The following is a 24,235-nucleotide window of genomic DNA, read 5'->3' as shown; positions in this document are numbered from 1 at the left end:
CGGAGAGGGATCAGGGGTTTGTAGGGCTGCCAGGGGCTACATTCGGGATCCATACCAGCTGAGGTTCAGTCTGTTTTAACCCTCTACAGCCTCCTACCCCCTCCTCTTGGATAGACTGGAACACTCATGAGGTCTGCAGCCCTAAGGAGTCTGTCGGCTTTTTCTAGCACAAACAGTGAATGTGAAAACGATTGTCTCCTTTCAGCTTACTGTGTTCAGTGTCAATGTGTTGTGTGTGTGTTTGTGTGTATATATGCACCTGCTCACCTTCCATTTCTTTCATCTCCCATGGTGAAGACTAATCAGTCCCAGGAATCCTCACCATCTTGTTTTGATTTTGTCCCCGGGTTATTTTTCTAAACAGTTTAGCTCTCCAGGGAATGTCAGCCTTATTCTTTGCGCTCTACTGTACGGCTGGAAGAGTTACCTGAAGTGTACGAGGAAAGAAATCCTGTGTTTTAATTGACCACTTTCACCATCCATGACTACTGTAATTGGTCTGTGTTTTCTGTTGCTTCATTATTAATTTACTATATTACATAAGAATCACTGACAGAGTGTTAGGATTCTTGTTGACAGGTTCAGCACCTTGGATAGTTCCTTCACACTTTGAACCGAAGTGGAGCCGTCACTGACAGCATATGAGCTGAGTAGTTGCAAACGGCAGCCTATGAAGAACAATACGTGCTGGTTTTTGTGGCTCTCGTGCTGTACATGCCAAAGGGGAATTATTTTCTTACGATAATATTATTCAGTTTGTGCAATGTGAATATCTCACTGGATTCTGCTTTGCACCGCTGTCTAAAGTAAGGCAGTGAAGTGAGGCAATGTATATGTAAATACGAAACAGTACTGCATGAATATTTCTTTTAACTCGTGCTTGCAGCCCATCTGTGATACACACGCGCACACACACACAGGCACAGTCACAGAAACCTTTGCGTATATGTAGAAATGTAAAAATGGACGCTGACAGATATTCGTTTCAAAGACAGAACTGTGGAAAAGGCTCATGAAGGCACCAAAGTGGCCACTCTCAGGACTGCTGAAGGGAGGAGTGTCACCAGCACTGTGATTATCAGCAGACAGATAGTGGATGACAGCTGCCATTGGTTATTGATGACTTTCATAATTAAAATCCCTTATGGGGGGAACCCAAAAGAACAAAAGAGAAAATCACACAAATGATGAATGGCCCTTTCATCTTTAAGGCTGATATAAGACTTATCATGCTATTCCGCATGAATATTGCTTTCCAAGAAATTCTCTGATTATGGCTTAAAGGAAAAGCCCAGTGCTTTAAATATTTTCAGACATCCTACTGCCTGTATGCCTAAATATGAGGAAAATGGGCAGTTGAAATGCAAACAGGGGTCAGTCAGACTAGACTAGACAGTGAAAAGAAGTAGTCAAAATATTGAAAATGTAGCATGTCCTTGTATAATTTTGCTGCAGTTGTAAATGGATTGTGTACATTTTTGGCACTGTTACTCAGGTTTTTCTAGATGTTTTTTTTTTACATTTGGAGAGAGTCTTTAAATGCTGGCTTCACAGTATTTGGACAAAGAATAGTGTCCTTGTCTTTTGGGGTTTGTTTCCATCTGGTGTGCTAATAAAGTTTTATGAGTATTAGCACCTTTTTCCATCCACAGCAATACAGATTGTATGATCGGATTTCATGCTTCAATATTCAGGGTATTCTTTGCCATTTGTACACGCTCAGTTACTTTACGGGTGCTTAGGATTTTTTTGTGCAAGCTTCTTGAGTCAGCAGTATAAGAGAGTGGTAGTAAGCAGAAAAAGTAATAAGGAAACAAAGAAAGCTGGACACTCCATAAAAGTGTTTTAATTTAAATATTCTCAAAAACCATAACACAAAATACACTTGCAATCTGCAGAATTATTTGAAGTATATTGCACACAGTTATATTGCATTTGTTTATTTTTAATTTACCATAGTTAACATTGTTTTCTTTGTTTTGTACTTCCTTACACTTAAAACTCTGATCTTGCTGCATAATATATTGTGTATATTACGTGCTGTTTTACATCCAAGAAAATGTGTGCTCCTCCACTGTATACTCAAAACATTCCTCCTTCCCCCGTAGGAGACAAACAGACACATGTTCTGTACACGACTGACTGAGATGAAAGTGTCTGCTCTGAAGAGAGTACAGTAACAGATCAGACAGGAACGACTGCCAGTGGTATTCTGCTCCCCTGCAGGCTCTGTGAAGCAGAAAGCTGCAAGCCTCAGAGCCCTGCATGTCATGAATGTCAGCAACGCATAGGGGATTCCTGCACGTCTGATGATCCTGATGTTGTGTTTGAGTGTGTAAGTCTGTGTGCGCATGATGCCGTCAGAGCAGCGCTTCCACGTCCTTCTCTCCATACGTGCTAAACGGTCCCCACCTACCACCACTTAGTTCTCCTTCTCCACATCAGGACAGGGCTGCTGTGACATCATACATTCCCACAACTCTGATTGGCTGGCCATTGGAGGGAAGTGGATTGTTCCCGCAGCCTATAGTGAGAAATTAGGAGAGAGAGAGAGAGAGAGAGAGACTGAGGTAGAGGGTGTTTGTGAGAGAGAGGGAGAGAGATGGAGAGAGAGAGAGAGAGAGAGAGAGGTTGTAAGGGACGAGGCAAGTAAGATTGATGCTGAGGCAAGCCGGCACTGCACTGCTGTCTCTCTCACACACACATGCACACACAGTCTTTGCATCACACATACACACACACACACTCCCAAGCTGCTTAACAGGCAGGAAAAACACAGACTCTGGCTGAGTCTGCAGCCTGGTACTGCAGGACAGGACAGAGGACACCAAGAAGTACAAGAGGAGAGGAGAACCAGAGGGAGAAACCCTCTTGCCTGCTTCATCTCCGAGCAACAGTTCCATCGCTGTCATCTGGGAGGTCCAGGGCTCTGGGGAGTCCTTTAAAGACAAGCTCCCAAAAAGAGGGGGGGAGGCAGCAAGGGCAGGAGCAAGGGCAAGTGAGGCTTCTCCTGGAAGTTACCGTGGATGTCTTCTCAGCATCCTAATGAAAACAGGCGGGAACAGAGGCGTAGTGTCGCGTACAAGATGGCACGGCGAGCAGGGGGCGAAGCCTCCCCAAAAAAGAACACATCCCTCAACCTGGTGACAGGCTTCTTCCACTACCTCCGCGGTGAGTGGCACACTGTGTTTGCATGTCTCTGAGAGTGTGAGAAAAAGAAGGAAAGTACACTCTGTATGGTCATGCTTGCTGTGGGTGTGTGTGATTTAGCGTGGCACTGCAGTATGGACTGTACGTGCCTACTGTATGGGAGTGTGTGCATTTTGCAGTTCAGTTTCCCTGTGGAGCAGATTTTTTTTTTGTGGGTGTGGTGAATTTTAAGCAAAATGGGCCACCATTTAAAGGGGGGCGTTTCTACCTTGGCAGAGTATGGGTCTTTCTGTTTGTATGTGTGTTCTGCGGTTGCTGAGATCTGAGAGTACAGCAGGTGAAGGAGGCATATCCCAAAGAGAAGTAGCAGCTCACTGTGTCACAGCACAGTGGGCAGATGTCAAACTGTTTGATTTCTTATCCCTCTGTCTGACCCTGTAGCTGCGTGCCTGTCAGCTCATCAGTATCTCGAAACAATGCCTTCAACATTCTGTCTGCCTGCTTCTCTGAGTGTCTCACTGTTTGATAGATTAGATTCGGTGAGACTCATTAACACAATCTTTTGTCAGTTTCTTGTCACTTATCTCAAAAATCCTGGGGGGTTGAGTAAAATCCTAGAATGTGTTTGGATGCTTGTTTTTTACAGCTTGTTTGGGCATGTACACCCTTCTCTGAGACAGAGAACCACATTTGAACTGCATTTCATTCAGGTCATTTGTGGGTGGTCAGAGTGAGAAAATCCAGGGGCTGCGGATAAAACTAATGATGATGCAGGCAACACTAGTCGAGAGGTAATCAAGTGTGTTAAAGCGCTGCTGCGATACTTGGCTGCTGAGGACGACTGATTCTCTTTGTGATATTGAAAGAATGTGAGTATTTGTGTGTGTGTGTGTGTGTGGAGAAGTGTTGCTGAGTGTGTGTGTGTGTGCATGTGTGTGTGTGCGCACAGTTCAAAGTCACCTCGTCCCTGAGACTGAGAGGCTGGCACCACGTACGTGCAGACATGTTCTCTGTCACATGTTCCTGCTATAGGATTTTGAGAGGCTTTTCTCATTCTGATCCAATATCACTGCCCATCAATAATTGATCATTCCAGGACCCAATTGTAAGATTAATTCACAGAACGGACTATGTGTGAAAGTATCTGCATTATGTATGAACGACCCCTGTACCAATCCCACATTTGCAGATACACTTTACTGCTCATATGTGCCCACAATACCCAGTGACACACTAACCAACTTCAGTGTAATCAAAGCGTCAGCATTTTTTATGAGGTAGAGGAAAGCACCCTGTCAGACGTCCTCTCCCGCTGATAACGTGCTTATCTAAAGGATATTGCTTTGTGTCACAGATGGTACTGAAAATAAGCATTGTCACTGTCAGTCACGTGACAATTGATAGTCTCCTCATGAGTCCCAGATTGACTGCACATCTGTTTATCATGTTATCGCAGGATATCTCCGTTTCAGTGGCTTCAACGATTTATTACAAATACATTTGGTTTATTATAAAATACAAAACCAATAGTTTGCAAAAGTTCTTCACAAAACAGGAAAGCAAATATGATTGCAAATATGAAGCCAAAAAGGGCGTAAAACCAAAATGTATTGCTATTTTTTAAATTACATTATGGAATGGTGCAAATATGCTTTTGTTTAAAACGTAGGTAACACAAACTTGGTGCAGGAGCACATCTGTGCTGGGGAGCAATGGGCGGTTAGGGACCTTGCTCTGGGGCAGCTCAGCCCTTGACCTGTTGTGGGATTCGAACCTGCAACCCTCAGGCTATAAGCCCATTTCCATTTTGATTTTTTGTGATAAACAAGTGAATTTAAATTATATGTGCATATACAGTGTATGGATATGCATGTTTTTTTTCCTTGTTTGTTATCTTCCTCATAAGTGTTGTGTATTTGGGGGATAATAAAAAAACAGCATATTCAAGCACTTTGCTTCTATCCGAGTCCATTCTGTAACTGTTTGACCTTGTTTATGCTGTTTGCACAGATGCAAACAGCATAAACAAGCATAAACAGCATAAATAAGCCCTACTACTACTGCTACCAATTGTACTTATAATAATACTGCTGGTACTACAACTACGAGAATGAATTAGTTAGTCCTTGGTATGTAACACTTAACAAAATATATGGTTTTGGTTTGGTTCAAATTTTCACTTTTTGAGCAACGATTTGGTTCATACCTTGTTATTTCCTCTGAAATCTCATGTGCTTGTAATATTATCATACTGAACAGTGTTTTTTCATTGCATTTTTATATTGCTTGTCTAAAATTACATTGGGCACATTGGGCTCAACAGGCAGCAGACACAATGGGTTTTATCTGAGTTTTATATTCCCTCATTTGTATCACAATATGCGATTGTGGATGTTATTGGCTTTGGTCTAAAAACAAAAAAAAAAACAACAACGGCAAAATGACATGCACAGCCATTAAACACATTTTGAAGTGTGCTGGATCAATCAAACATTTTCACAACAGCGAAAGGGAATAAAAAGATCCGCCCACCTGCCAGTGATGTGTTGAGAACAACAGGCTTTTTCTCAGACTCTCCTCCTCTCCTTTTGCGCTAAAAAGCCTGAATAAAAAAAATGACCATTATTATTCTAATACAATATCTGCACTCGTGAGAGACAACAAGGCTTGATTTATGTCTTTTTCTCATTTAAGGGAAGTGGCTTTTTAGGGTACATGTCGTCAGCAGATATCTGCTCTATTGATTGTGTGTTGATTAAATGGGCTTTATTGCTGTAGCCGCCAACACTGTTGTAGCAACAGATCATGTGCTTCCTCTGCAGAAATGAATGAAAAATCCTTATGTAGATCATTGCAGACACACCTGTCATCGTATGGGAAAAGCTACTGCCCTTCTATCATCTAAAGGGCATTTTTAGAGCAGGTTGTCTGTCCACACTTATAACAGTCCAGCTATTGAAAATGTCATCTTAAAATGTCAAATGCCTTCTCTTACCACATCAGATAGTTTGGGTTGTTTTTTTTGACAGCAAACAGTAATAATATCAAAGTTAATTTGAATCTGCAAACCACATTGACGATCAAAACAATAGACAAAGTGTTTTAATCCCCTTTGTTTATCATTGCACGTGACTGATAGTGATGCTCTGGGCTCTGATTCACAGATGAGCAGGAGGCAGTGCAGAAAAGGACATTCACGAAATGGATCAATTCCCACTTGGCAAAGGTAAGAGAGTATTGTTTGTACTGTTATTGTTTCTCTAAATAGACACTAGTGCTCCTATTTGAGGATTAAAACATCCCCTCCTTCCACGTTGCTCGCCGTGACATTTGCTCCATTTCTAAAACACACTGTGGAGCTGGTCATGAGACAGCCAAAGCCATGCACACGCACACACATCAAATCTTATGCCTAGTCTGCACGTAGGCAGGTATTTTTATAAACTGAGATTTTTCCTTCTTTTTTTAATAACTCGTTCCACACAAAGAAATGCAAAAACACATTGTTAAGTGAACCGGTTGCAATGTAAATGTATCTGTAACACCTTGTTAGTTGATCAGGAGTCAGGAATGCAAACACCAACACACACAGTGGGAAAGGATAATTGTTTGTTCGCTGTGATAAAATCACACTGTTATACAAAGTGAACAAAACACATGAAGACTGGGAGTCGTGTGAATTCAATCACTACACAAGACATCGTTGGAATTTTCCATGTTAAATTCTACACTGGTAGTTAAGGGCCACTTGTTTCCTTTTAGGGTGGAGTCATGTGACGTGAATGTGACAAAAATCAACGTAGGGGATGCTTTGGCTGATGAGAGCATACCAGTTTTTGCCCTGTCCATACTAAAATGCAGCACAGGGGTAGCATTTTTAACTCCATTTTTAGGTCTCTAATACACTGTCATTGTGTGGAACGACAGGTGCATTTGCAACAGAATTGATGTATGTTTAAACAAAAACGGATTAGTGTGGATGTAGTGTTACTCGCATGCCTTTCATATTTCTTCTTTATTCGTCCAATCTCAAATAGCTTGTAGCAAGGATTTACTACCTCTCTAATTATCTCGTTCACATTGCAGCATTTAATACAGTGTAGTTTTTTCCCCCTGCAAGCTGTTGTCAGTAATTTAAGTCTTTGTAACCTGTAAGCCCTCTATCTCGGTGTGAGCCCATTTAGATTGCTCGGGATAACGGTTTTTAGTCAAAGTCTGCCCCTCATTTTCCTCCCCAAAGTGCTTGGACAACAGTATATCAGTTTCTTATACTAACCAATTAGACTTGACGCAGCCGCTACTGAGTGGGCTGCCGTATGTGTGTAATTATTGTATTTTTCTGCATTAGGTTCCTCGATTTAAACAATTACTGTCTGAATGGTGTGTCAGGAATGGATGGACAAGGCAAATGTGGCACGGTGTGACACAATTAAGTGTTATTTCAATCTGTGACGCTCTCTCAAGGTCCTATTTGAGTGTGACAGCTGTGGAGGCCTTGAACCGCAGTGACATGGAGCAGAAAATTCATTTGAAAAGGACTCCGAGGGGAATAAACCTTGACGTAACGTTAAATATGATGTCTCATAGCCATGCCAGCAGAAAATAACACATTGCCAAATATTTAAATGCCATGAATCTTTAACATATAGGATGAGAACATAGTTTATTTATTAAGGTGTTCTGACACAGTGGAGATGAGAATTTAGAGGACACCAAAGAGGAATTGACAAAGATCTGAATGAAAATGTTTTAAACAGTTTTTTGTTAGCTCTTGTGCAGAACTGGATCAATATTTAGATGTGTGAAGTAATGTATTTTCTTATATTTAGACTTGTGTTTTTTCCTGTTTTTTTGTTTATGCAAAGTTCAGCTAAATGCAGATGGAAGATTATGATCAATCTCCTCATCAAACTTTCCAAAAAAACAAAACAAAAACTAAACAAAAAGAAATTAGGAAAATTCACATTGCCCATATGCCTTAATATTCTGCTAAGAGAATTTGGTGGAACAACACGAATGAAAATGGTTTATAGTTATCTTGCAAATGTAATTCCAGTTCCATTTAAGTTCCCTTTAATTAACCAGTTCAACTAATCAATAGATTAGCGATACCATCACACTTCCCTCAGAAAAGATAACCATGTTTATGCCCCGTGCTTCTCCCTCTACCTAGTTGATCAAATTAGTTGCTTTCCTCCTCCTCCTCATTGCCCATCATGAAACTGCTTCACCTGATGCCTGATGTTGCCATAGTGACACCGATTGGCCCATATCTGTCTTCAAAAATGTCTAAGTAGTCATGGCAGAGAGCCTTTTGATGAGCAGGGGGCAAAAGTCACATCAGCTGATGCGGAGGATCGGTGGTAATAACACCATGCATTTCTTGATGATGTCCTCCTCCAGGCTGATATGGATAAAATTGCATCTTGTGGTTGTCTCACATTGAAACTCTAAAATGTACTATATAAAGATACTCGTAAGGCAGAGAAAAACTGTGAGAGTGAGGCAGACAGAAGGATAGAGAGTGGGAAGAGGCTTTAACAGTTGGTTTGGCTTTGCTCTCTGAGGGATGGATCATGCCCTTGGCTATGCAGATGATTAGGCCACTCCAGTTATCACAGGTCTTTAATACAGTGCCTAAAGGTATGTGATTAATCGTTAGGTGAGTTGAGACATGGCAAAAAGGATTCCTTTCTCTATCTCTCCCCTCCCCCTCACTTTTCTACTCTACAGGTATAACAAAAGAAGTCGTATGAGCCCTGTAAAGTAGTTTCTATGCGAGGGGATGTATTGAAGCTAGTAATTTATACAGAAGATTAATGGTTCTCATTACCCCTGAGAAGTTCACCAGATTAAGTCACCAGTTACAGTATAAACCAAAGGTAATAACTGTAGGAGAGCAGCAGGGTGCAACTTTTCTCTTTCATTTAAATTTCAAGATTTATGTGCCAATTCCATGTGTATATCTTGTTACAGTATTGGTTGCCTCTTCATTTTGCCCATTTTTGGTTTTAAAGTAAAAATCCGGCTTTCAAGTTTGAAGCGTGGAGGGGGACAGATTGGGGAGCGGGGGGGTTTACAGCAAACTGAGCCCAAGTTTCAATTTTGACAAATCCTTTCTGAGAAAGGATTTTAAGTTAAAGCTTAATTATGAAGTGGCCAGTTTGAACGGCAGTGGTCTCATCGTCTCTCAGCCGTTTTTTTCCAGGCAATCAGCTTTGGAGCTGTAATCGTTGAACCATGTGTTCTTAGAGATTACAGCAGCATTTAAGTGAAACTCCCCACTCCTCTCTTAGTGTTTACTTTCCTGCTAGCCTTTCGCCTGTTTTTGGTGGGGAAAGAGGATGAAGGAAGTGGATGACATTGTTCTACATGCTGAAGCCTAACCCAGCAAATAATGGCAAAAATGGTGATAGTTTGCATCTTCACCCACTGAGCTGTTAGCATGTTCATTTTCAGTACTCACTGTGCCAATTATGCTTATGACTCCCTGCCCAATTTCCTGTTATTTTTAATTTGCATCAATGGTTTGTCATATAGCCTACTAACATTTTTCCAGGCTGCATCTCAACAACCACTGGATAGATTACCCTGCAACAAGTAATTATGGCCCCATCACCTGTAGTCTTAATGGCCACTGAAAGTGCTTTACACTGCCAGTCACATACACCCATCTGCACACACATTCATGTGTCCATATACGTCTTTATCACATATTCACTCATTCAGCAATGATACATTGAGGGCGATATTTTTGTAGTTCAGTATCTTACACAAAAATACAGGGAACAAACCACTGTTAGTAGATAGCAGAGATGTTTGCATGCATTTATTCTCAGTCACAATATAATGAGAGAAAAACGGGAACCCAAAATGTCCCAAAATTGTGACATCGCGTGGGCAGCACAACGTTCAGAATATATCACTGTGAGAATAGGGTCCTTCAATCATACACAGTAAGTATAAAATTAGTTTCATGAGTCGTGTCATTATTTGCTGCTGCATTATGCTTAAATTCTAGCCGTTTAAATGTTGGGGAAAATAGGTGCCAAATATCGACTGCTAATTTAACGCACATGTATTTGAAATCAAAATGAAAACCCTTCAGTCTTCTCCTCATGTTCACCGCTCCCACTGTTGTTCCTAATGTTGATCTTTCAGAATCTACATTAGAGCACAAGAATATACTCAAACTCCTTTGCTTTACAGTCATAATCAATTATTACCCTGACACTCAACAGCAATCATCTCATTAAGCCTTTGATTTATTATTATTTTTTTGCAGCTCATGTGGTTAAGTAGCGGGAAATGGATATTACTTTCTTATTTTGTAATTAGTCAGAAATTTCCTCATTAGCTTTGGGATTATAATGAACAAATAGGTGAATTTAACTTCAATTAGCTTGTGGTATAATTTATCCTTTTGAAGGGTTCTTTGTAAGTGTTTCCTCTGTCAGTTTATGACAAGGCCATGAGTGCTTTCTGAATATTCTGATATCTAAAGCCATGAAATGACATTACACAAGGAATTAGTGAGGAGAGCCAGTGTATTTGGTAATTAATTTTGAAAGAAGAGAGGTTAGTGTCCCCTCTCTCTCTGCCTGCTGTCATCTTTCTCGCTGCCACTCTTCCTACTCAATTATACCCCTCCTATCGACTGTGGTGAGGGTTGTGTATTTCTCTCTCGCGCCACACACACACACTCGCACAACCACAGTCTCGTCTCTTTTTCCATCACTTCTATTGCTGCTAATCTCCCTGTGAATGGCTCGCTCATGAATGCCCCCTCCCTCTCTAAACCTCTCCTCAGCCGCAGCATGTGACTGTGCTTCAAGAGAAATCCTTGATGTGGCGTCAGGACTAAACAGAGATATGTGGATTTCCAAAGTCTGGGAGTCTGTGTCAGGTCAGGGATGAAGTCAGAGCGAAGGATGCAGTTTGAATCATCAGCATATTTTAGGATTTGAAGCCTCCATTCAGAACCTGCTGAGCCTCAGCTTATGGCTATAACTCTGTCTGTAGTACATTGCGCAGACAAACTCTTTTGGAGGTTCAACAAATTAGTTTCATGAGGATTTCCTCGATGTTTCACAAGTTGAAATTAAGTTCTTACAGTGTAATATATGTATTGTCCTCTGGTTTATTTATCCTCTGTGCCACTTAGAGAAGGATCACGTGTTGGAAAAACACCTCTTGCAACATAGTTTCAAATACATTGCAACAGCTATTAAGATTTAAAACCCAGGGCTTTGCATTCCAGGAGAAGTGAGAGTATGGCGTGGAACTTTTACGTAAACAGGACATTTATGTAACCAGTTTCAAATTTTCTCCACTGTTAAATGTCAAAAGCCAATTCTTAAATGTTGTTTTTTTTTTTTTGTTTGTTTGTTTTTTGGAATTTTAATTAGATAAAAAATACAGTACCTGAATCGGATACTGAAAAAAGAAAAACATCAAACTGAATACACCCCAAACTTCATGAAAATCCTGAAATAAATGCTTCAGCCATTTGTTGATAATGGCTTAATGGTTAAAATGTATATCCGAATAAATAGTTGTATCGAACCATTCCTACTTTGAAACAGAAACAGGAAAAAAGCAAATGAAGCACATGGGTATATATTTTTTTCAACACAGCATGTCCCACCTCTGGTGGTGAAAGACCTGTTTGAGGACATCAAGGATGGTGTGATGCTACTGGCCCTGCTTGAAATCCTCTCGGGACACAAACTGGTGAGTCTCATTTTTTAGTATTTTCTTCTTCTCACATTCCATGGTCTTTCTGGACTAAATATTGTTCACGTTGCATTGATACAACACAACTGAGCTCGGACAAATACAAGCAACTGTGTTGGTGTTTGTCTGTTTCTCTAAATGCTGCCACTTTATACTTTTTTTTTTTGACAAACCTAACGCAATGCATGTGAAATGTGCCAAATCACATGGAAAAAGCACATTGATCGGCTTTTATTAGGATGTTTGAACTGCAACAGAAAGCGCAAATTAACAAGGACGGATCAGAGTTCACACATACAACAGACAAAGGCATACACAGCTCGAGGATTTTACTTTCCGATATTGCCTAAGGTCTAAGCTCTCTACGTCCTATTGATCTGCCCGTTTATAGTCAAGCAGAGGTCTGATTGGATCGCTGTCTTTCTCATTTTATTTCTAAATCTATATTTTTGTTTCATGGTTTGAGTCCCTATTTGTATTTTCTGATAGTGCCTTTACTGTTCTTTGTGGGCCCTTAATTTCCATACATGTGTTACATTTCATACTGAAACAACATCTTGAATTATCCCCTTCATAATGCTGCTATTTTATTTCATCCACACACGTTTTGCCTCTCCTAAATCCCTTTGCTTTCCATCACCATTGTTCTCGGTTTTGCCTTCCAGCCATGTGAGCAAGGCAAGAAACTAAAGAGGATCCACTGGGTCGCTAACATCGGTACAGCACTCAACTTCCTTGAGGGTAGAAAGGTGAGAATTCAGGGTTTCTCTTTATGTTCTTTTTTTTCTTCTTCTTTTTCTTTGTTTTACCCCTGTTGCTGCTCTCCCCGCTCAGCTGCTGCCTTGTGGGTGCAAACGTTAAACCTTGACCTTCTGTAACCTGTTATCCCTCTTCCCCGTCTCTCACTCTCTCCACCTTTCAGCATGCCTCTTTTTATCATAATACTATGCATGCTCTGATTTTGTTCAGTAAATACATGAGATAGAATGAGAAACTAACTGCCATCTATTCATTTAATTTACTTCCTATATATCTTATATCATTAATTGCTGGACTTTAAACATTGCTCTCTATATTTTCCTGTCATTTTATCACCCAACAGCTCTCGAATATTCTTGTTTTCTTTGTGCCATCTGCTTATTTGTAAAAATACCATCATGGTACACAGCTCTTTTTACCAAAATTAGATCCCAAAAACTGCTCAGGGACATTTTTGGTTGAAATAACCGAACTGCATCAAATGCCTCTATGTGCGATTTTAAAAACGTCTTAAAAGCGTCTTCTGGCTTGTCCTTGGATATACATAAATAAAGCCATAAGTATGAGCTGGTGTCTGCAGGGACATTGATTTGTCTTCCTCAAGTGTGACATGGGTTAAAACCCGTAAATCCTGCACCAGTAATCTGCAGTCTGGAGATGAGACATCATTGTGCACTCCTATGCTGTTTCATATGTGTGTTTGTATGTAAATATTTCTAAAACATATTTACAATCTCCCTTTAGAGGCCAAATCTCATTATACCTGCATGTTTATCTCTTGTATCATTTAAGAATTTTGATAAAAATCACATGCGAGGCATGAGGATGTTTACCACTTCATAAATTATATTTGCAAACTGCTGAAACCCTGTCCCCCATCCTCACATACGTGAACTTCACAAAATATGCTTTGATTACTATCTATTTATGTCTCTTCAAACACATCAACTGATAGCATCTGAGCATGTGCTCATAACGCCTCTATTAACCATTCCAGCCTCACATTTCTGTCTTGAATTGCCTGGTTAACGTGCTGCGTTTTCTAATATGAAACCTCATATTGTAAGTGTAAGTATCAGCCACTATTCCATGCTTCCCCACGTCGCCCTAGCCTGTCCTCAATCCCCCCCCTCCCATGCTTGTTCACCTATATGTGGGGTGACATGTATTACCATGTGATGACCTGTTGTGCAGCAGCGCCTCAGTAACAACCCCCTGTGATAATATAGAATACCTCATCATATCACAGGATAGCAGCTCCCCCCAACCCGTGTACCAGCTTCTGTCTGTCCGTCTCTGCAGGATATAATCCCTGTTGCCTGTGTTGTGGCGATAGATCGCTGCTCTCAGCGAACCACTCCAGTTATCTTACCTCTGAGATGTTGCACTATCTGCCATCTCATAGTCAATGAGGCGTATCCCTTCAATCAAAATCACCCAGAGCACTCCTAAATGCCTCCTCTCTGGCTCACTTTCTCCCTCTCTTTCTTCTCTTTTTTTTCTTATGTGCCCTCCAGTCGGCCTACAGAGGATCTCCGGTCAGTATTCATAATATTACTGCACTATATATTATAGAGGACCTATAGATAGTAGCACTTTGGATTATACCCATATATTGTTCATTTTGTGTAGACATTGTGTGAAACTGAATAAACTGGAATCTGGACTTATTTTTGACTTGTTATGAGATACTGAAATACTGCATGTTGTGTTTTTGACACAGATCAAGCTCGTCAACATCAACTCCACAGACATTGTCGATGGACGACCATCCATCGTGCTGGGATTGATGTGGACCATAATCCTTTACTTCCAGGTAACATTGCCCTCAGTTAATTTACACTGAAATAAAAGACACAGTGTCAAGTGCAACAAATCTAATTCAGTGTGTTATGTATGTATGACAGTGTGTTACTTACTTTTTAAATAAGCAATGATGCAAAACAAGGAGAAATTTTACATTAATATAGATTTTCTGATTTGTTAACTGAGAAACTGCAAATATCTTCATTCATGCATACAAATAAATTGTTAGCAACTGCTCAGCTGGCTAGGCTGAAGTTAAATTATACACTTTGTGATTGCACATATTTTGATTATTTTTCTACGCATGGCTGATTTTATGAAGGGTTGATAAATCTTTCATCAAGATCACATGTATAGAAGAAAACAATATTTTAAGCAAAGGCTATATTATGTGAAGTGAAAGTGTAATTGTGTGGTGAAGTCAGTACAGTTGGCCAATGCGCCACGAACTTGAATATAAAGTATTCTATTTCCAAGGTCTTCAAGGCACGATGCATAAAGCACACTGTAAAGCATTTGAAATGATGACTAATTTATTTTTTAGGCACCACGTATCAATGAAAGGTATCAGATGCCAAAAACCGCTTTCCAACATTGTTGACTTGGATGGCAGTACCCATTTTAAACTCAAGTTGCATATTTTTCATAAAGCCCATTTTAAGTAGTAGCAAACGTTTCAAGGATAGAAATGATTCCACAGTAAATGTGTGGTTTAAAGAGTAGCTGTGTTGGCTGGTTTTCTACAGATTGAAGAGCTAACCAGTAGCCTACCGGCGCTCCAGGCAAGCAGCACCTCCTCACTGGACAGCTCCAACAGCAGCACTGAGGCCACCAGCCCACCTGTCAAAAGAAAACTCCTCCCACCTCAGGGTGGAGTCAGGAAGGCTTTATTGAGATGGGTTCAGCAATCGGCCACCAAGTATGTGGCCTGTATAAATGTCCCTGTTTAAAAGATTTCTAATATATCACCACTCTATGTTAGAATCAAAATAATTTTCTCAAAGCCCCAGTACTGCAAGTGATGTCAATGTAAACCTTGTGATCTTTTGTCTTCTCCAGACGTGTTGGGCTCGAGGTGAAAGACTTTGGCCCCAGCTGGCGCACAGGTTTAGCATTCTTTGCAGTTATCCATTCCCTCCGGCCCGATCTAGTTGACATGGACCATGTATTGGGCAGGCCCAACCGTGAAAATCTGCAGGAAGCCTTTTCATTGGCTGAGACTGAGTTAGGCATCCCACAACTTCTTGACCCAGAAGGTAAATCCATCAACAATTCATGAAGCATTTCATAGAGGATGTCTTTGTTGACTATGTTGATAAAAACTGATTTGAACAAATCTTGGGTCAGATAAGAACTGACAAATTCTGCACTGCTTCATCTTTTACCCCGTTTGCATTTACCCCACATAAATGTGTAGGATTTAGGATTTGTGTGTTTTTTGGAATGCAATAATACAATAATGGATATCTATCGCAGCATCAAATGTGCACCTCGGTGTCAGTGCCAAACACCATCTGTGCTCCTTCACGGCTGTCCTTCAGAATGAACTCTGACAAATCAAGCTTGACATCAGTGTAATTAAGGTCCATTAGACTATGAGATTCCGCATGGTGAAACCACCTAATCAAACCTGGACACCGATCTGAAAATTTGAAAGTTCTTTTCATAAATAGATATGTCCGTCAAACATGTTTTTATTTTCTGAAACCGTTGAAGAGTTATCCGCATGCCTCAACTTGATTGCATTCATTTTGTTCCCTGCTCAGATGTTGACGTTGACAAGCCTGATGAGAAATCCATTATGACATATGTGGCCCAGTTCCTGAAGCATCATCCTGACCGAAAGCAAAGCGACTCAGACGGACATCCTCAAGATGAGGTGATCTATCTGTCTATTTGTCTGTCTAGATTTGGATACATCATTCATTGTCCTCTGTCGTTCTTCATCCTTAATGTTTCGTCTTTCTTTTAAATTGTTAGTTTGTGTGCCAGACCACAGCTGTGACATACTTATAAATAAACATACAGTATAAAAATTGCCTTTTTTTTTTCGATCAGTTAGTTTCAAAGTGAAGCATGTAATGGTGGGCATTATCCAGTAATTATCCGTGGGTTGCTTCAACTTACCCAAGTGCAAGGCGGGGAGGCTTCCGTCATGGTCCATTAAAGTAAAAGACAGAACAATTATAGAGAAGTGAATTTCGTTAATTGAAATTTTGCAAAATGCTTTCTAAAATGCCCTGAGAGTAGGTTAAAACAAACAAGTAATTCCTCTTGTCATGTGACTTCAGGCCTGGCAGAGCGTTGCTTGTTTCATGTCTTTTCTTGTATCTCTCTCTCTCTCTCTCTCTCTCTCTCTCTCTCTCTCACTCTCTCTCTCTCTCTGTCTGGTGTCCATGTGTGGTGACTGCTTTCCTGTGGTTGCTTTGCTGGCCTCTGCCCTACAGCGTCTTGCTCCTCGCGATATAGAGGAAATGTTAGAGGTAGGTTATTTAGTAACTTAAGGTCACAGGGGGCAGCTTTTCCATATTTCCTCCCAACCCAATGCAATTAGCACACATGTGCATTCATGGTCTCCATATACATTTGATTTGTGGCTCCTCTATTAGATTACAGTGTGGCTGTTTACTAAACTGTGTCCAGATCAGTATAAACTTACTTTTTCCATGATAAAACATGAGCCTCTGGCTTTATATGTTTTACCTGATGCCACAGGGTTCGTAAACCATGATAACAAAAGGAATTCCCCCATAATAAGATGTGATATTATAATTATTAATGTTTCCACCTTGTGCTATGGCTCCTGGTTCCATTAGCATGAAAATTACAGCCTCTGGCGATTGCGGTGTGCATTGATACAGCATATTTGATGGAAAGCTTGCAAATGGAGGATGCCTGTTTTTAAGGTTAACAGTGTCAGGATCTGTGATGTGCTGTGACGCTGATGTGCTAACCACTTGCTTGTGATGTTTCTTGCATCACTGAAGAGGCTTTTTGGGCTGTGTTTCACAACTGCTTTGTTCTAGTTCTTGCTACCGCACAAGTGTTTGTCCTGTTTATTCTCTTTCAGTGAAAGAGCGTCAGTTGGCAATTGTGTTTTCATACAAAGTGTTTTAAAGGTATAGTGTGCAACATTTAGGAGGATTTATTAGCAGAAATTGAATAATAGCTTTAAAATAAAAATAAACACATTTGTAGCCTTAGAATAAGCCTTTGATATGTAAAAGTCTTGCATAACAGATGACTCTATCTTGCGCCACCATGTTTTTGCAGCAGCCTGAATTGACAAACCAGGATAATTTTTCAAACGAAGAACAATGATATCCTTTTTGCCTTAGTTCCCAGATGTACTTGGGAAACAGAGGGATGAGCAGCGTAATCATGTTACAATCTTCAGTCTCACTATTGCATATCGCTAATTCTTTCACACTGATCCTTTTATTATTCAAATAAAAAGTTACTGTGGTAATGGATAAAGTGCTTTCAATTTTAACTAGTAAATTGCCATATAAAATAAAGTGTGTTCTTCCTACGGGAACCAATATGAGGGGAAAAAGGAAGAGTCTGAATTAACTGTCACACTGTCTTTTGAGTGGCATAGTATTTTCGTCATGGTGACTGAAATGTTAGTGGGGGGTGGTGGGGGGGTTGGCAGTTCTTGGCTCCTGACATTTCATCCTACAGGGAGAAACTAAGGATTAGGAGGAGGAAGTTAAATAGTACATGCTGTGCTCCCTCTTCCCCCCCTTCACTCATTTCCACAGTCTCTCGAACATACATCTGGTTAATATATTTTTCTCTCCATTTTCTCTTAAACCCTTTTCTTTTCTTTTTATTTTTTTCTCCCTGTGCACTTTTCAATGTCCATGTCCGTCTTTCCATGTTTCTCTCACCCCTCCGCTAACAATTTGCCCCCACCTCCTACAGAGAGAGCAGCGAAAGAGCCTGAGGGAGCTTAAAATGTGGCTCGACCAGCTGGAGAGAGATGCAGTGCAGACTCAGGGGACTAGGGGCAATCTCACTCAACAGTACCAGGTTAGTGTCTGTGCGTGTGTGTGTGTGTGTGCTCTGTTTGAACTGGGCACATGGGCACAGACGCTCCTATTATTAGCTTAATCAGTGGGACTACACTGTGGGAATCAGATGGCAGCCGTCATATTTTGAGTCAATCTGGCTTATTCCACCAAGCCTCGGGATACATTCCATATTCAACAGCATGTGGGATATTCCCATTTTCCTTAACGCATTATTCAGAACATTCTGAGAATCTGAGGCAAAAAAAAAAGAGGATCAGCAGTCAGACGTGTTGATTTTGAACAGATTTAATTCCATTTTTCCTTTTCAGTCGTTTAAGAGTCTTCGTGTCCAGTTGGAGATGACGAGGAAACAGGTAGAGGGAGCTTTACAGTCCACTCAGAGAGACGGGATACTGACTGTGGATCAGGCTCTGGTCAAACAAGCCTGGGAAAGGGCCTCCAATAGGGTGAGCGGAGCAATTGTTGAAAATTAATCTGTCTCCTATTTATAATAAATAATATATTTATTTATCTAAGACAAATTGATGAAGCAGAAACCATACATTAGATGTGCTGCACAGTTTATTATCAGCATGTGATCTCCAGTTTTGATGTTAAGTATTCCACTCTGTGTTTTTCTACACATCAGCTCCTGGACTGGCATCTACACCTGGACAGGTCTCTCCCTGCTCCACTTGACATGGTGGGAGAGTGGCTGCATGAGGCTGAAGGAGCGATGCGACAAGAGATCACCGCCCAACAAGCACACGATGTAACAGCAAAGACTGTGCACAGAGCTTTGGAGCAACACAAGGTTAGCATGAAGGGATTCTGAGAGAAAACAATAAAACAGTATAGTTAAGCAGTTGTATGCAATTATTTCTAAACAGAAAAACAGTATTTTTTTTTTTTTTTATGTTCACTTGCTTTGTGTTTTCACATGGCGCAGGATGTGTTGAAGAACTTGGAAAGTCACCAGCAGGTCCTTCAAAGGATCCATATGGACAGAAGTGTCGATGGAGTTCCTGTTCCCTCAGAGCAACTCCAAGACATGGCTGAGAGGTGGGAAAGACTCCTGTCAGTTTTTCTTTTTTTCTTCTTGCAATCGAAATAAATACTGACGTCATAGACAAATTTAATGTAATTATACTTACTTTTTGTGATTTTACATTCTGCTTCATCAAAGGGAAAACAGAATGTGAGAGTCAAGCTGTTGGTCTGAATGTCAAATGCTAATTTCAAATTTTTTTGTAGGATGAATTTTATCTCTACATCCTCCAGTATCCACCTGGCAAAGATGGAGTTCTTGGAAAACAAACACCACATGCAGGCCTTTCTTGGTCTCGCAGAGACCAAGCTCAAATCCTGGATCATCAAATATGGCCGTCAGGAGTCCGTCGAACTGATGCTCCACAACTATGTCGTAAGCACAGTCTTGTTCTTCAGAATCACCATACAGACCCTTATGGGTGGTGTATTTAACACAAGTCATAAGGTTCTTCAATTAATTCCCATTATACAGTATAATATCTGTGCTTTAGTTGTGTTGCTGTTCATCCCTTATGATGTTGTTATGTCATCATTGTCATTTAACATGTTGTAACATTGCCTCTTTTTCTGTCAGTCATTTGTGGAGAAGCAACATTTCTTTGAAAATTATGAAGCATTGTTCCAATCGCTGAAACACTCTGCTGAGTCCTACGTCAGCGCTGACAGCTCAGGTGAGCATTAAAAAATATTTTAAATTTTAAAAAAAAGTGCTTTCATTTAAAATTCATTTAATTCAGTTTTCTATATATCTATCCTTTTCTAATCTACTTAATGATGAGGAAACCTGTCATGTTTTGACATATTTCTCTCATTACGCGTTCTGCTCTTTTTTGATTAGTATGTAATCAGTAGACTGCACGACACAACGACACACCTCCGAGGTCAGAATGACAATAACCAGTCCATCAAGGACTCGGCCCTTTCATTATCAGCAGTAACCGTAGAAACTGAGTTTGATCCAGGGCGCCGTATAGATAACTGATTCAAGGCTCAAACATCCCTGGAGATGTACACTCTGATGTTCTCAGAGACAGATAGAGTTAACTGCCCCCCTTTTTAAGGCTTATGTCCAGAGATGTTACAACAGAGTTTATTAACTTGTGTAATGGAAATGTATAGAGCCATGTCAGGCTTTGCAAGTACATATTTTCTAAGTATAGCACAGGAAAAAATAGCACAGGTTTGAGGGTTGAAGATATGACTGCTAATATGTTAGTGTCTGCCTGGCTCTCTCACCCAATCTCACTGATTCACCAGGTTTTGACAATTAATTCCCCTGCATAGGCCATCATCTGTCTCCTGAAACCTCATTATCCGGCTCACAAACTTTCCACCACACCTAAAATATACCGACACTGCAGTAAAACATTCCTGCACTTGATTGGGACTATTTTCCACACTGGTCTAATACGTCCAGAAATATTAAGTTGAGGGATTTTTCACTATAAGTGTTCACTTAATCACTAATTGTCCACAAACTTATACGATCTTATTGCATAGTCAGTGCGAATTATATTTATGTCCTTGGGATAGATAGATAGATAGATAGATAGATAGACAGACAAATAGACAGATAGACTTTATTATTAAAAGACAGACAACACACAAAGAAATAAAAGCAAACACAATAAAAAGACCCCTAACGATATGTTTTCAGAAGGCTGTTATACCAGTGTTTCTAAAGCTGAAATGTGCAACAAATGTTTTGGTTTTTTTCAAACTGACCAGATTACTCCTACATGTGCTGTCTGACAGTGAATATCTCACCATTGTATGGTATATCCAAACTTTATTTTTTTACTGTCAACAGCTCAGTAACTAGTGGAGTGTTCTCCTGCAGGTGTTTAGTCTTCCCCCTGTCTGGTTTTCTCAGCTTGGTGGAAGGGGGGAGTCTGCAGGCTACAGCTAAATGAGGTTCTTCCACTCTCAGCTCTCAGTGGGGAATACGACCCCATTTGCTAGTTAGGGGCTGCTCCACTTCTGCACGTCTCTGGGCGCAGACTGAGCTAACTTTTTGGCTTCAGGGTTGCGCTGCTTTAGGGTATGCAGAGCAGAGAAGTGAGATGTGGCAGGAAATCAGGACAGCCTAGACTTGATTGGACGAGCCCACAAATGAACAGTCCCCCCACTCACCACACAAGCAGAGGCCCTGCTGTTAGTTCACACCATGGGCTCAGAATGCCTGGATGACAGATAATTTGGTTGTATTTAAATATATTCAAAATTGTATAGTTATTTTATGACACCAACACAGTGAGGGCTGGATTCAAAATAAGTTTTTTTTCACTTTTTTTCTTGTTTTAAATAGTAAACTGAGGAAGGACAGGAAGAATGGGACATTGATATGTCACACAGAAATAAATCTATTAAAATCAACAGAAGCAGTGTGTTAATGATCATTCCTATGTACACAGGGCTGTCCTTGTTTAAGTACTATTACCCACATGGAATAACAGTCATGGGTCAATTTTTAAAAAATATTGCTTGGTGTTTACTTTTCTGACAATAAAAATGATGTATCTCTCCTCTAGTGGATGAGGGTGAGATGGGAGTGCGCAGGTTCATGCGTGAGGTGGTGACTCAGTGGAGGAGTCTGTCCATGGAGCTTCGCAGTGTGAGGAGCATGCTGGAGGAGGTGATGTCAAACTGGGAGCGGTACAGCTCCATTGTGGCCTCCTTACAGGTCTGGCTGGAGGATGCAGAAGAAGCCCTGAGCCAACCAGAAAACAATAAGAGGGTACAAGAGGGAATTTTGAATTTGAATTTTGAAGAGTGATGGAGAAACTCATACACTTTTGTTGTTGTTGTTTTTTTTTTATTAAAAGACCCATTATACATGCAGCTATTTAATGGACTTACATGCCGCAGTGTTGTCGTAATCAAATGTACGTCAGGCCAGTTTCTAGCTTTTACTTTACAAAAGTGGAATTCTATTAGCGTTATCCACTCATACATCAAATGATCTCCTTGACTTACAACAAGCCACCAAGGATGTTCCAGTTGTCACATTGCCATGGTTACTTCAGATTCACATCCCCACTAAGGATTAGAGGCCTAATTACCCCACTTTTTTATTGTCCTTTCCTTGAATCCCCTTCTTTGTTTCCTTTTGATTAGTTGTCTTTGTTTCTTTCTTTGACACTCTGTCTTTGTTTTATTCTTTGTTTCACTTCATTTTTTTTGTTTCTTGCTTCCTTTTATCATGTCTTGTTTCTCCTCCAGGAGTTTTTCAGGAATCTCAGCCACTGGATGGATCAACATGCAACCATGAACGACTCAGGGAACTTTCTCATTGAAACGTGTGATGAGACTGTGTCCCTTGAGATCAAGCAGCAGTTACTCATCTTGAATGGACGTTGGAGAGACCTCTTCCTCAATGTCAAACAAGTAAAGGAAAAAACACAACAACTATAAATACTGTATGTTACACAGAAAGCAGAATTGGGTCGAATGACATTACACAGCTAGGATAAACCTAGGAGACTTGTATTATTTATATACAAGTTTTAATTTGGGTTTGGGTTTTGGCACTGATGCATTCAGTCCAGAAAAAGGTTGCTAAGTCTGTATTATCTTACTTCTTGTTGCAGTTTGCTAGAGTTGAGGAGCTGGAGAGGTGGCGAAAAGACCACATGAAGGCTGTGTTGGCCCTGAAGGAGCTGCTGGACACAGCAGAGGCCAAACTCAACGCTCCTGTTCAAGTGTCTTTCCTTAATGTGAGAAGCTTTCTGCAGGAAGTGGAGGTGAGGAAAACAAACCCCTATCACATGAGACATATTATTTCTTATCGTGCAATTCCATTCAGTATTTCAGGTCTGATGCAGTTGAGGCACAACTTAATTAGCATGGATCATATCTGTTCCAAGTTAAGTAGATAATGAATCATAAGCAGAATTTAAGGCTGTAATAAATCAGTGGTCCAAGACTCAATTACTCTGTGCAGGGTGGTGTAAATTTTCATTTAGGTATTCTTTTCCCATCGGGATTACAAATGGTCAACTCTTGAGGTAAAAACATTACCATAGAAAATACACATTTTTCCCAGTTGTACCTCCGAGTGAATAATAATCTTTATTGACTTTATTTACAATTCATGGCTGTTATGAAGTCACACCTTCACGCTACTATCTATAATTATTGCCAAAAGCAATCTGATGAAAGCACATTTATTTTGAGAATGTGTAAGATTACCCAATGCTTCCACGTCTCATCTCAGAATACAAAGCAAAAGGTTGTCTCCATGGAGACAAGTCAGTACAAGTTAGCAGCCCGCAGTGCTCAGCTCCTTGCCAAGGATGCACCCCAGGATGAGGCTGCTAGGGTCATGGCAACTATGACAACCGCCAAAAGTCAGCTGAGTAAGGTTGGTATCATTTAAGTATACTTAATTCAGCTGAAGTATTCTTTTTTAAAGCAACACATCTCTCAAGTGTATATTTTTTCTAAACATCTCACTGACAGATAATTTTTATGTCACTGTTCAATAACCTCTATGTTACGTCTCCAGGTGAGAGAGCGATGTCCCTCACTAGTGAGAGAGTGTCAAGTTATTTTGCCACTATTGGAGGAGATGGAGAAACTCATCAGTGCTTTTTACCAAGCCCTGGAGCGGGCCAGTCGCATCACTTCTGCTGCAGGAGACCCAGACTCACAGGCTCAGACCCAGAACAAACAAAAATGGCAGGTCAGACATGACGAAAATGCAAGTATTTAACTGA

The 24,235-nt window shown here is 40.5% G+C and overlaps 1 protein-coding gene and 1 long non-coding RNA gene across 9 annotated transcripts in view; one reads left to right on the top strand and one right to left on the bottom strand.

The window, feature by feature from the left end:
- The window catches only part of syne1a (spectrin repeat containing, nuclear envelope 1a), a 117,763-nt gene that overhangs the window by 8,564 nt on the left and 84,964 nt on the right, over positions 1-24,235 (top strand). For 6 of the 8 annotated variants that reach the window (XM_044048908.1, XM_044048906.1, XM_044048903.1 and 3 more), the window contains exons 1-21: positions 2,729-3,171; positions 6,315-6,376; positions 11,788-11,883; positions 12,552-12,635; positions 14,163-14,183; positions 14,369-14,461; positions 15,198-15,370; positions 15,511-15,707; positions 16,218-16,330; positions 16,899-16,934; positions 18,379-18,486; positions 18,797-18,934; positions 19,117-19,281; positions 19,417-19,529; positions 19,722-19,890; positions 20,092-20,188; positions 22,049-22,254; positions 22,740-22,904; positions 23,108-23,260; positions 23,734-23,880; positions 24,025-24,201. In XM_044048908.1, the coding sequence (XP_043904843.1) occupies positions 3,027-3,171; positions 6,315-6,376; positions 11,788-11,883; positions 12,552-12,635; positions 14,163-14,183; positions 14,369-14,461; positions 15,198-15,370; positions 15,511-15,707; positions 16,218-16,330; positions 16,899-16,934; positions 18,379-18,486; positions 18,797-18,934; positions 19,117-19,281; positions 19,417-19,529; positions 19,722-19,890; positions 20,092-20,188; positions 22,049-22,254; positions 22,740-22,904; positions 23,108-23,260; positions 23,734-23,880; positions 24,025-24,201 (2,658 nt within the window). In that variant the 5' untranslated portion in view covers positions 2,729-3,026. Of the gene's footprint in view, positions 1-2,728; positions 3,172-6,314; positions 6,377-11,787; positions 11,884-12,551; positions 12,636-14,162; positions 14,184-14,368; positions 14,462-15,197; positions 15,371-15,510; positions 15,708-16,217; positions 16,331-16,898; positions 16,935-18,378; positions 18,487-18,796; positions 18,935-19,116; positions 19,282-19,416; positions 19,530-19,721; positions 19,891-20,091; positions 20,189-22,048; positions 22,255-22,739; positions 22,905-23,107; positions 23,261-23,733; positions 23,881-24,024; positions 24,202-24,235 lie in introns of those variants that run through there. The other 2 variants (XM_044048907.1, XM_044048904.1) reach the window with 2 other exon arrangements.
- Positions 1,831-3,282, bottom strand: LOC122783934. Its single transcript, XR_006362116.1, has 2 exons — positions 3,022-3,282; positions 1,831-2,565 (listed from the first exon to the last, which is right to left on the bottom strand). It is a non-coding gene; the product is annotated as an uncharacterized LOC122783934 (long non-coding RNA).

This window comes from Solea senegalensis, linkage group LG17 (genome assembly GCF_019176455.1).
Source record: "Solea senegalensis isolate Sse05_10M linkage group LG17, IFAPA_SoseM_1, whole genome shotgun sequence".
NCBI lineage: Eukaryota > Metazoa > Chordata > Actinopteri > Pleuronectiformes > Soleidae > Solea > Solea senegalensis.
This window is presented reverse-complemented; position numbering and strand designations above follow the sequence as displayed.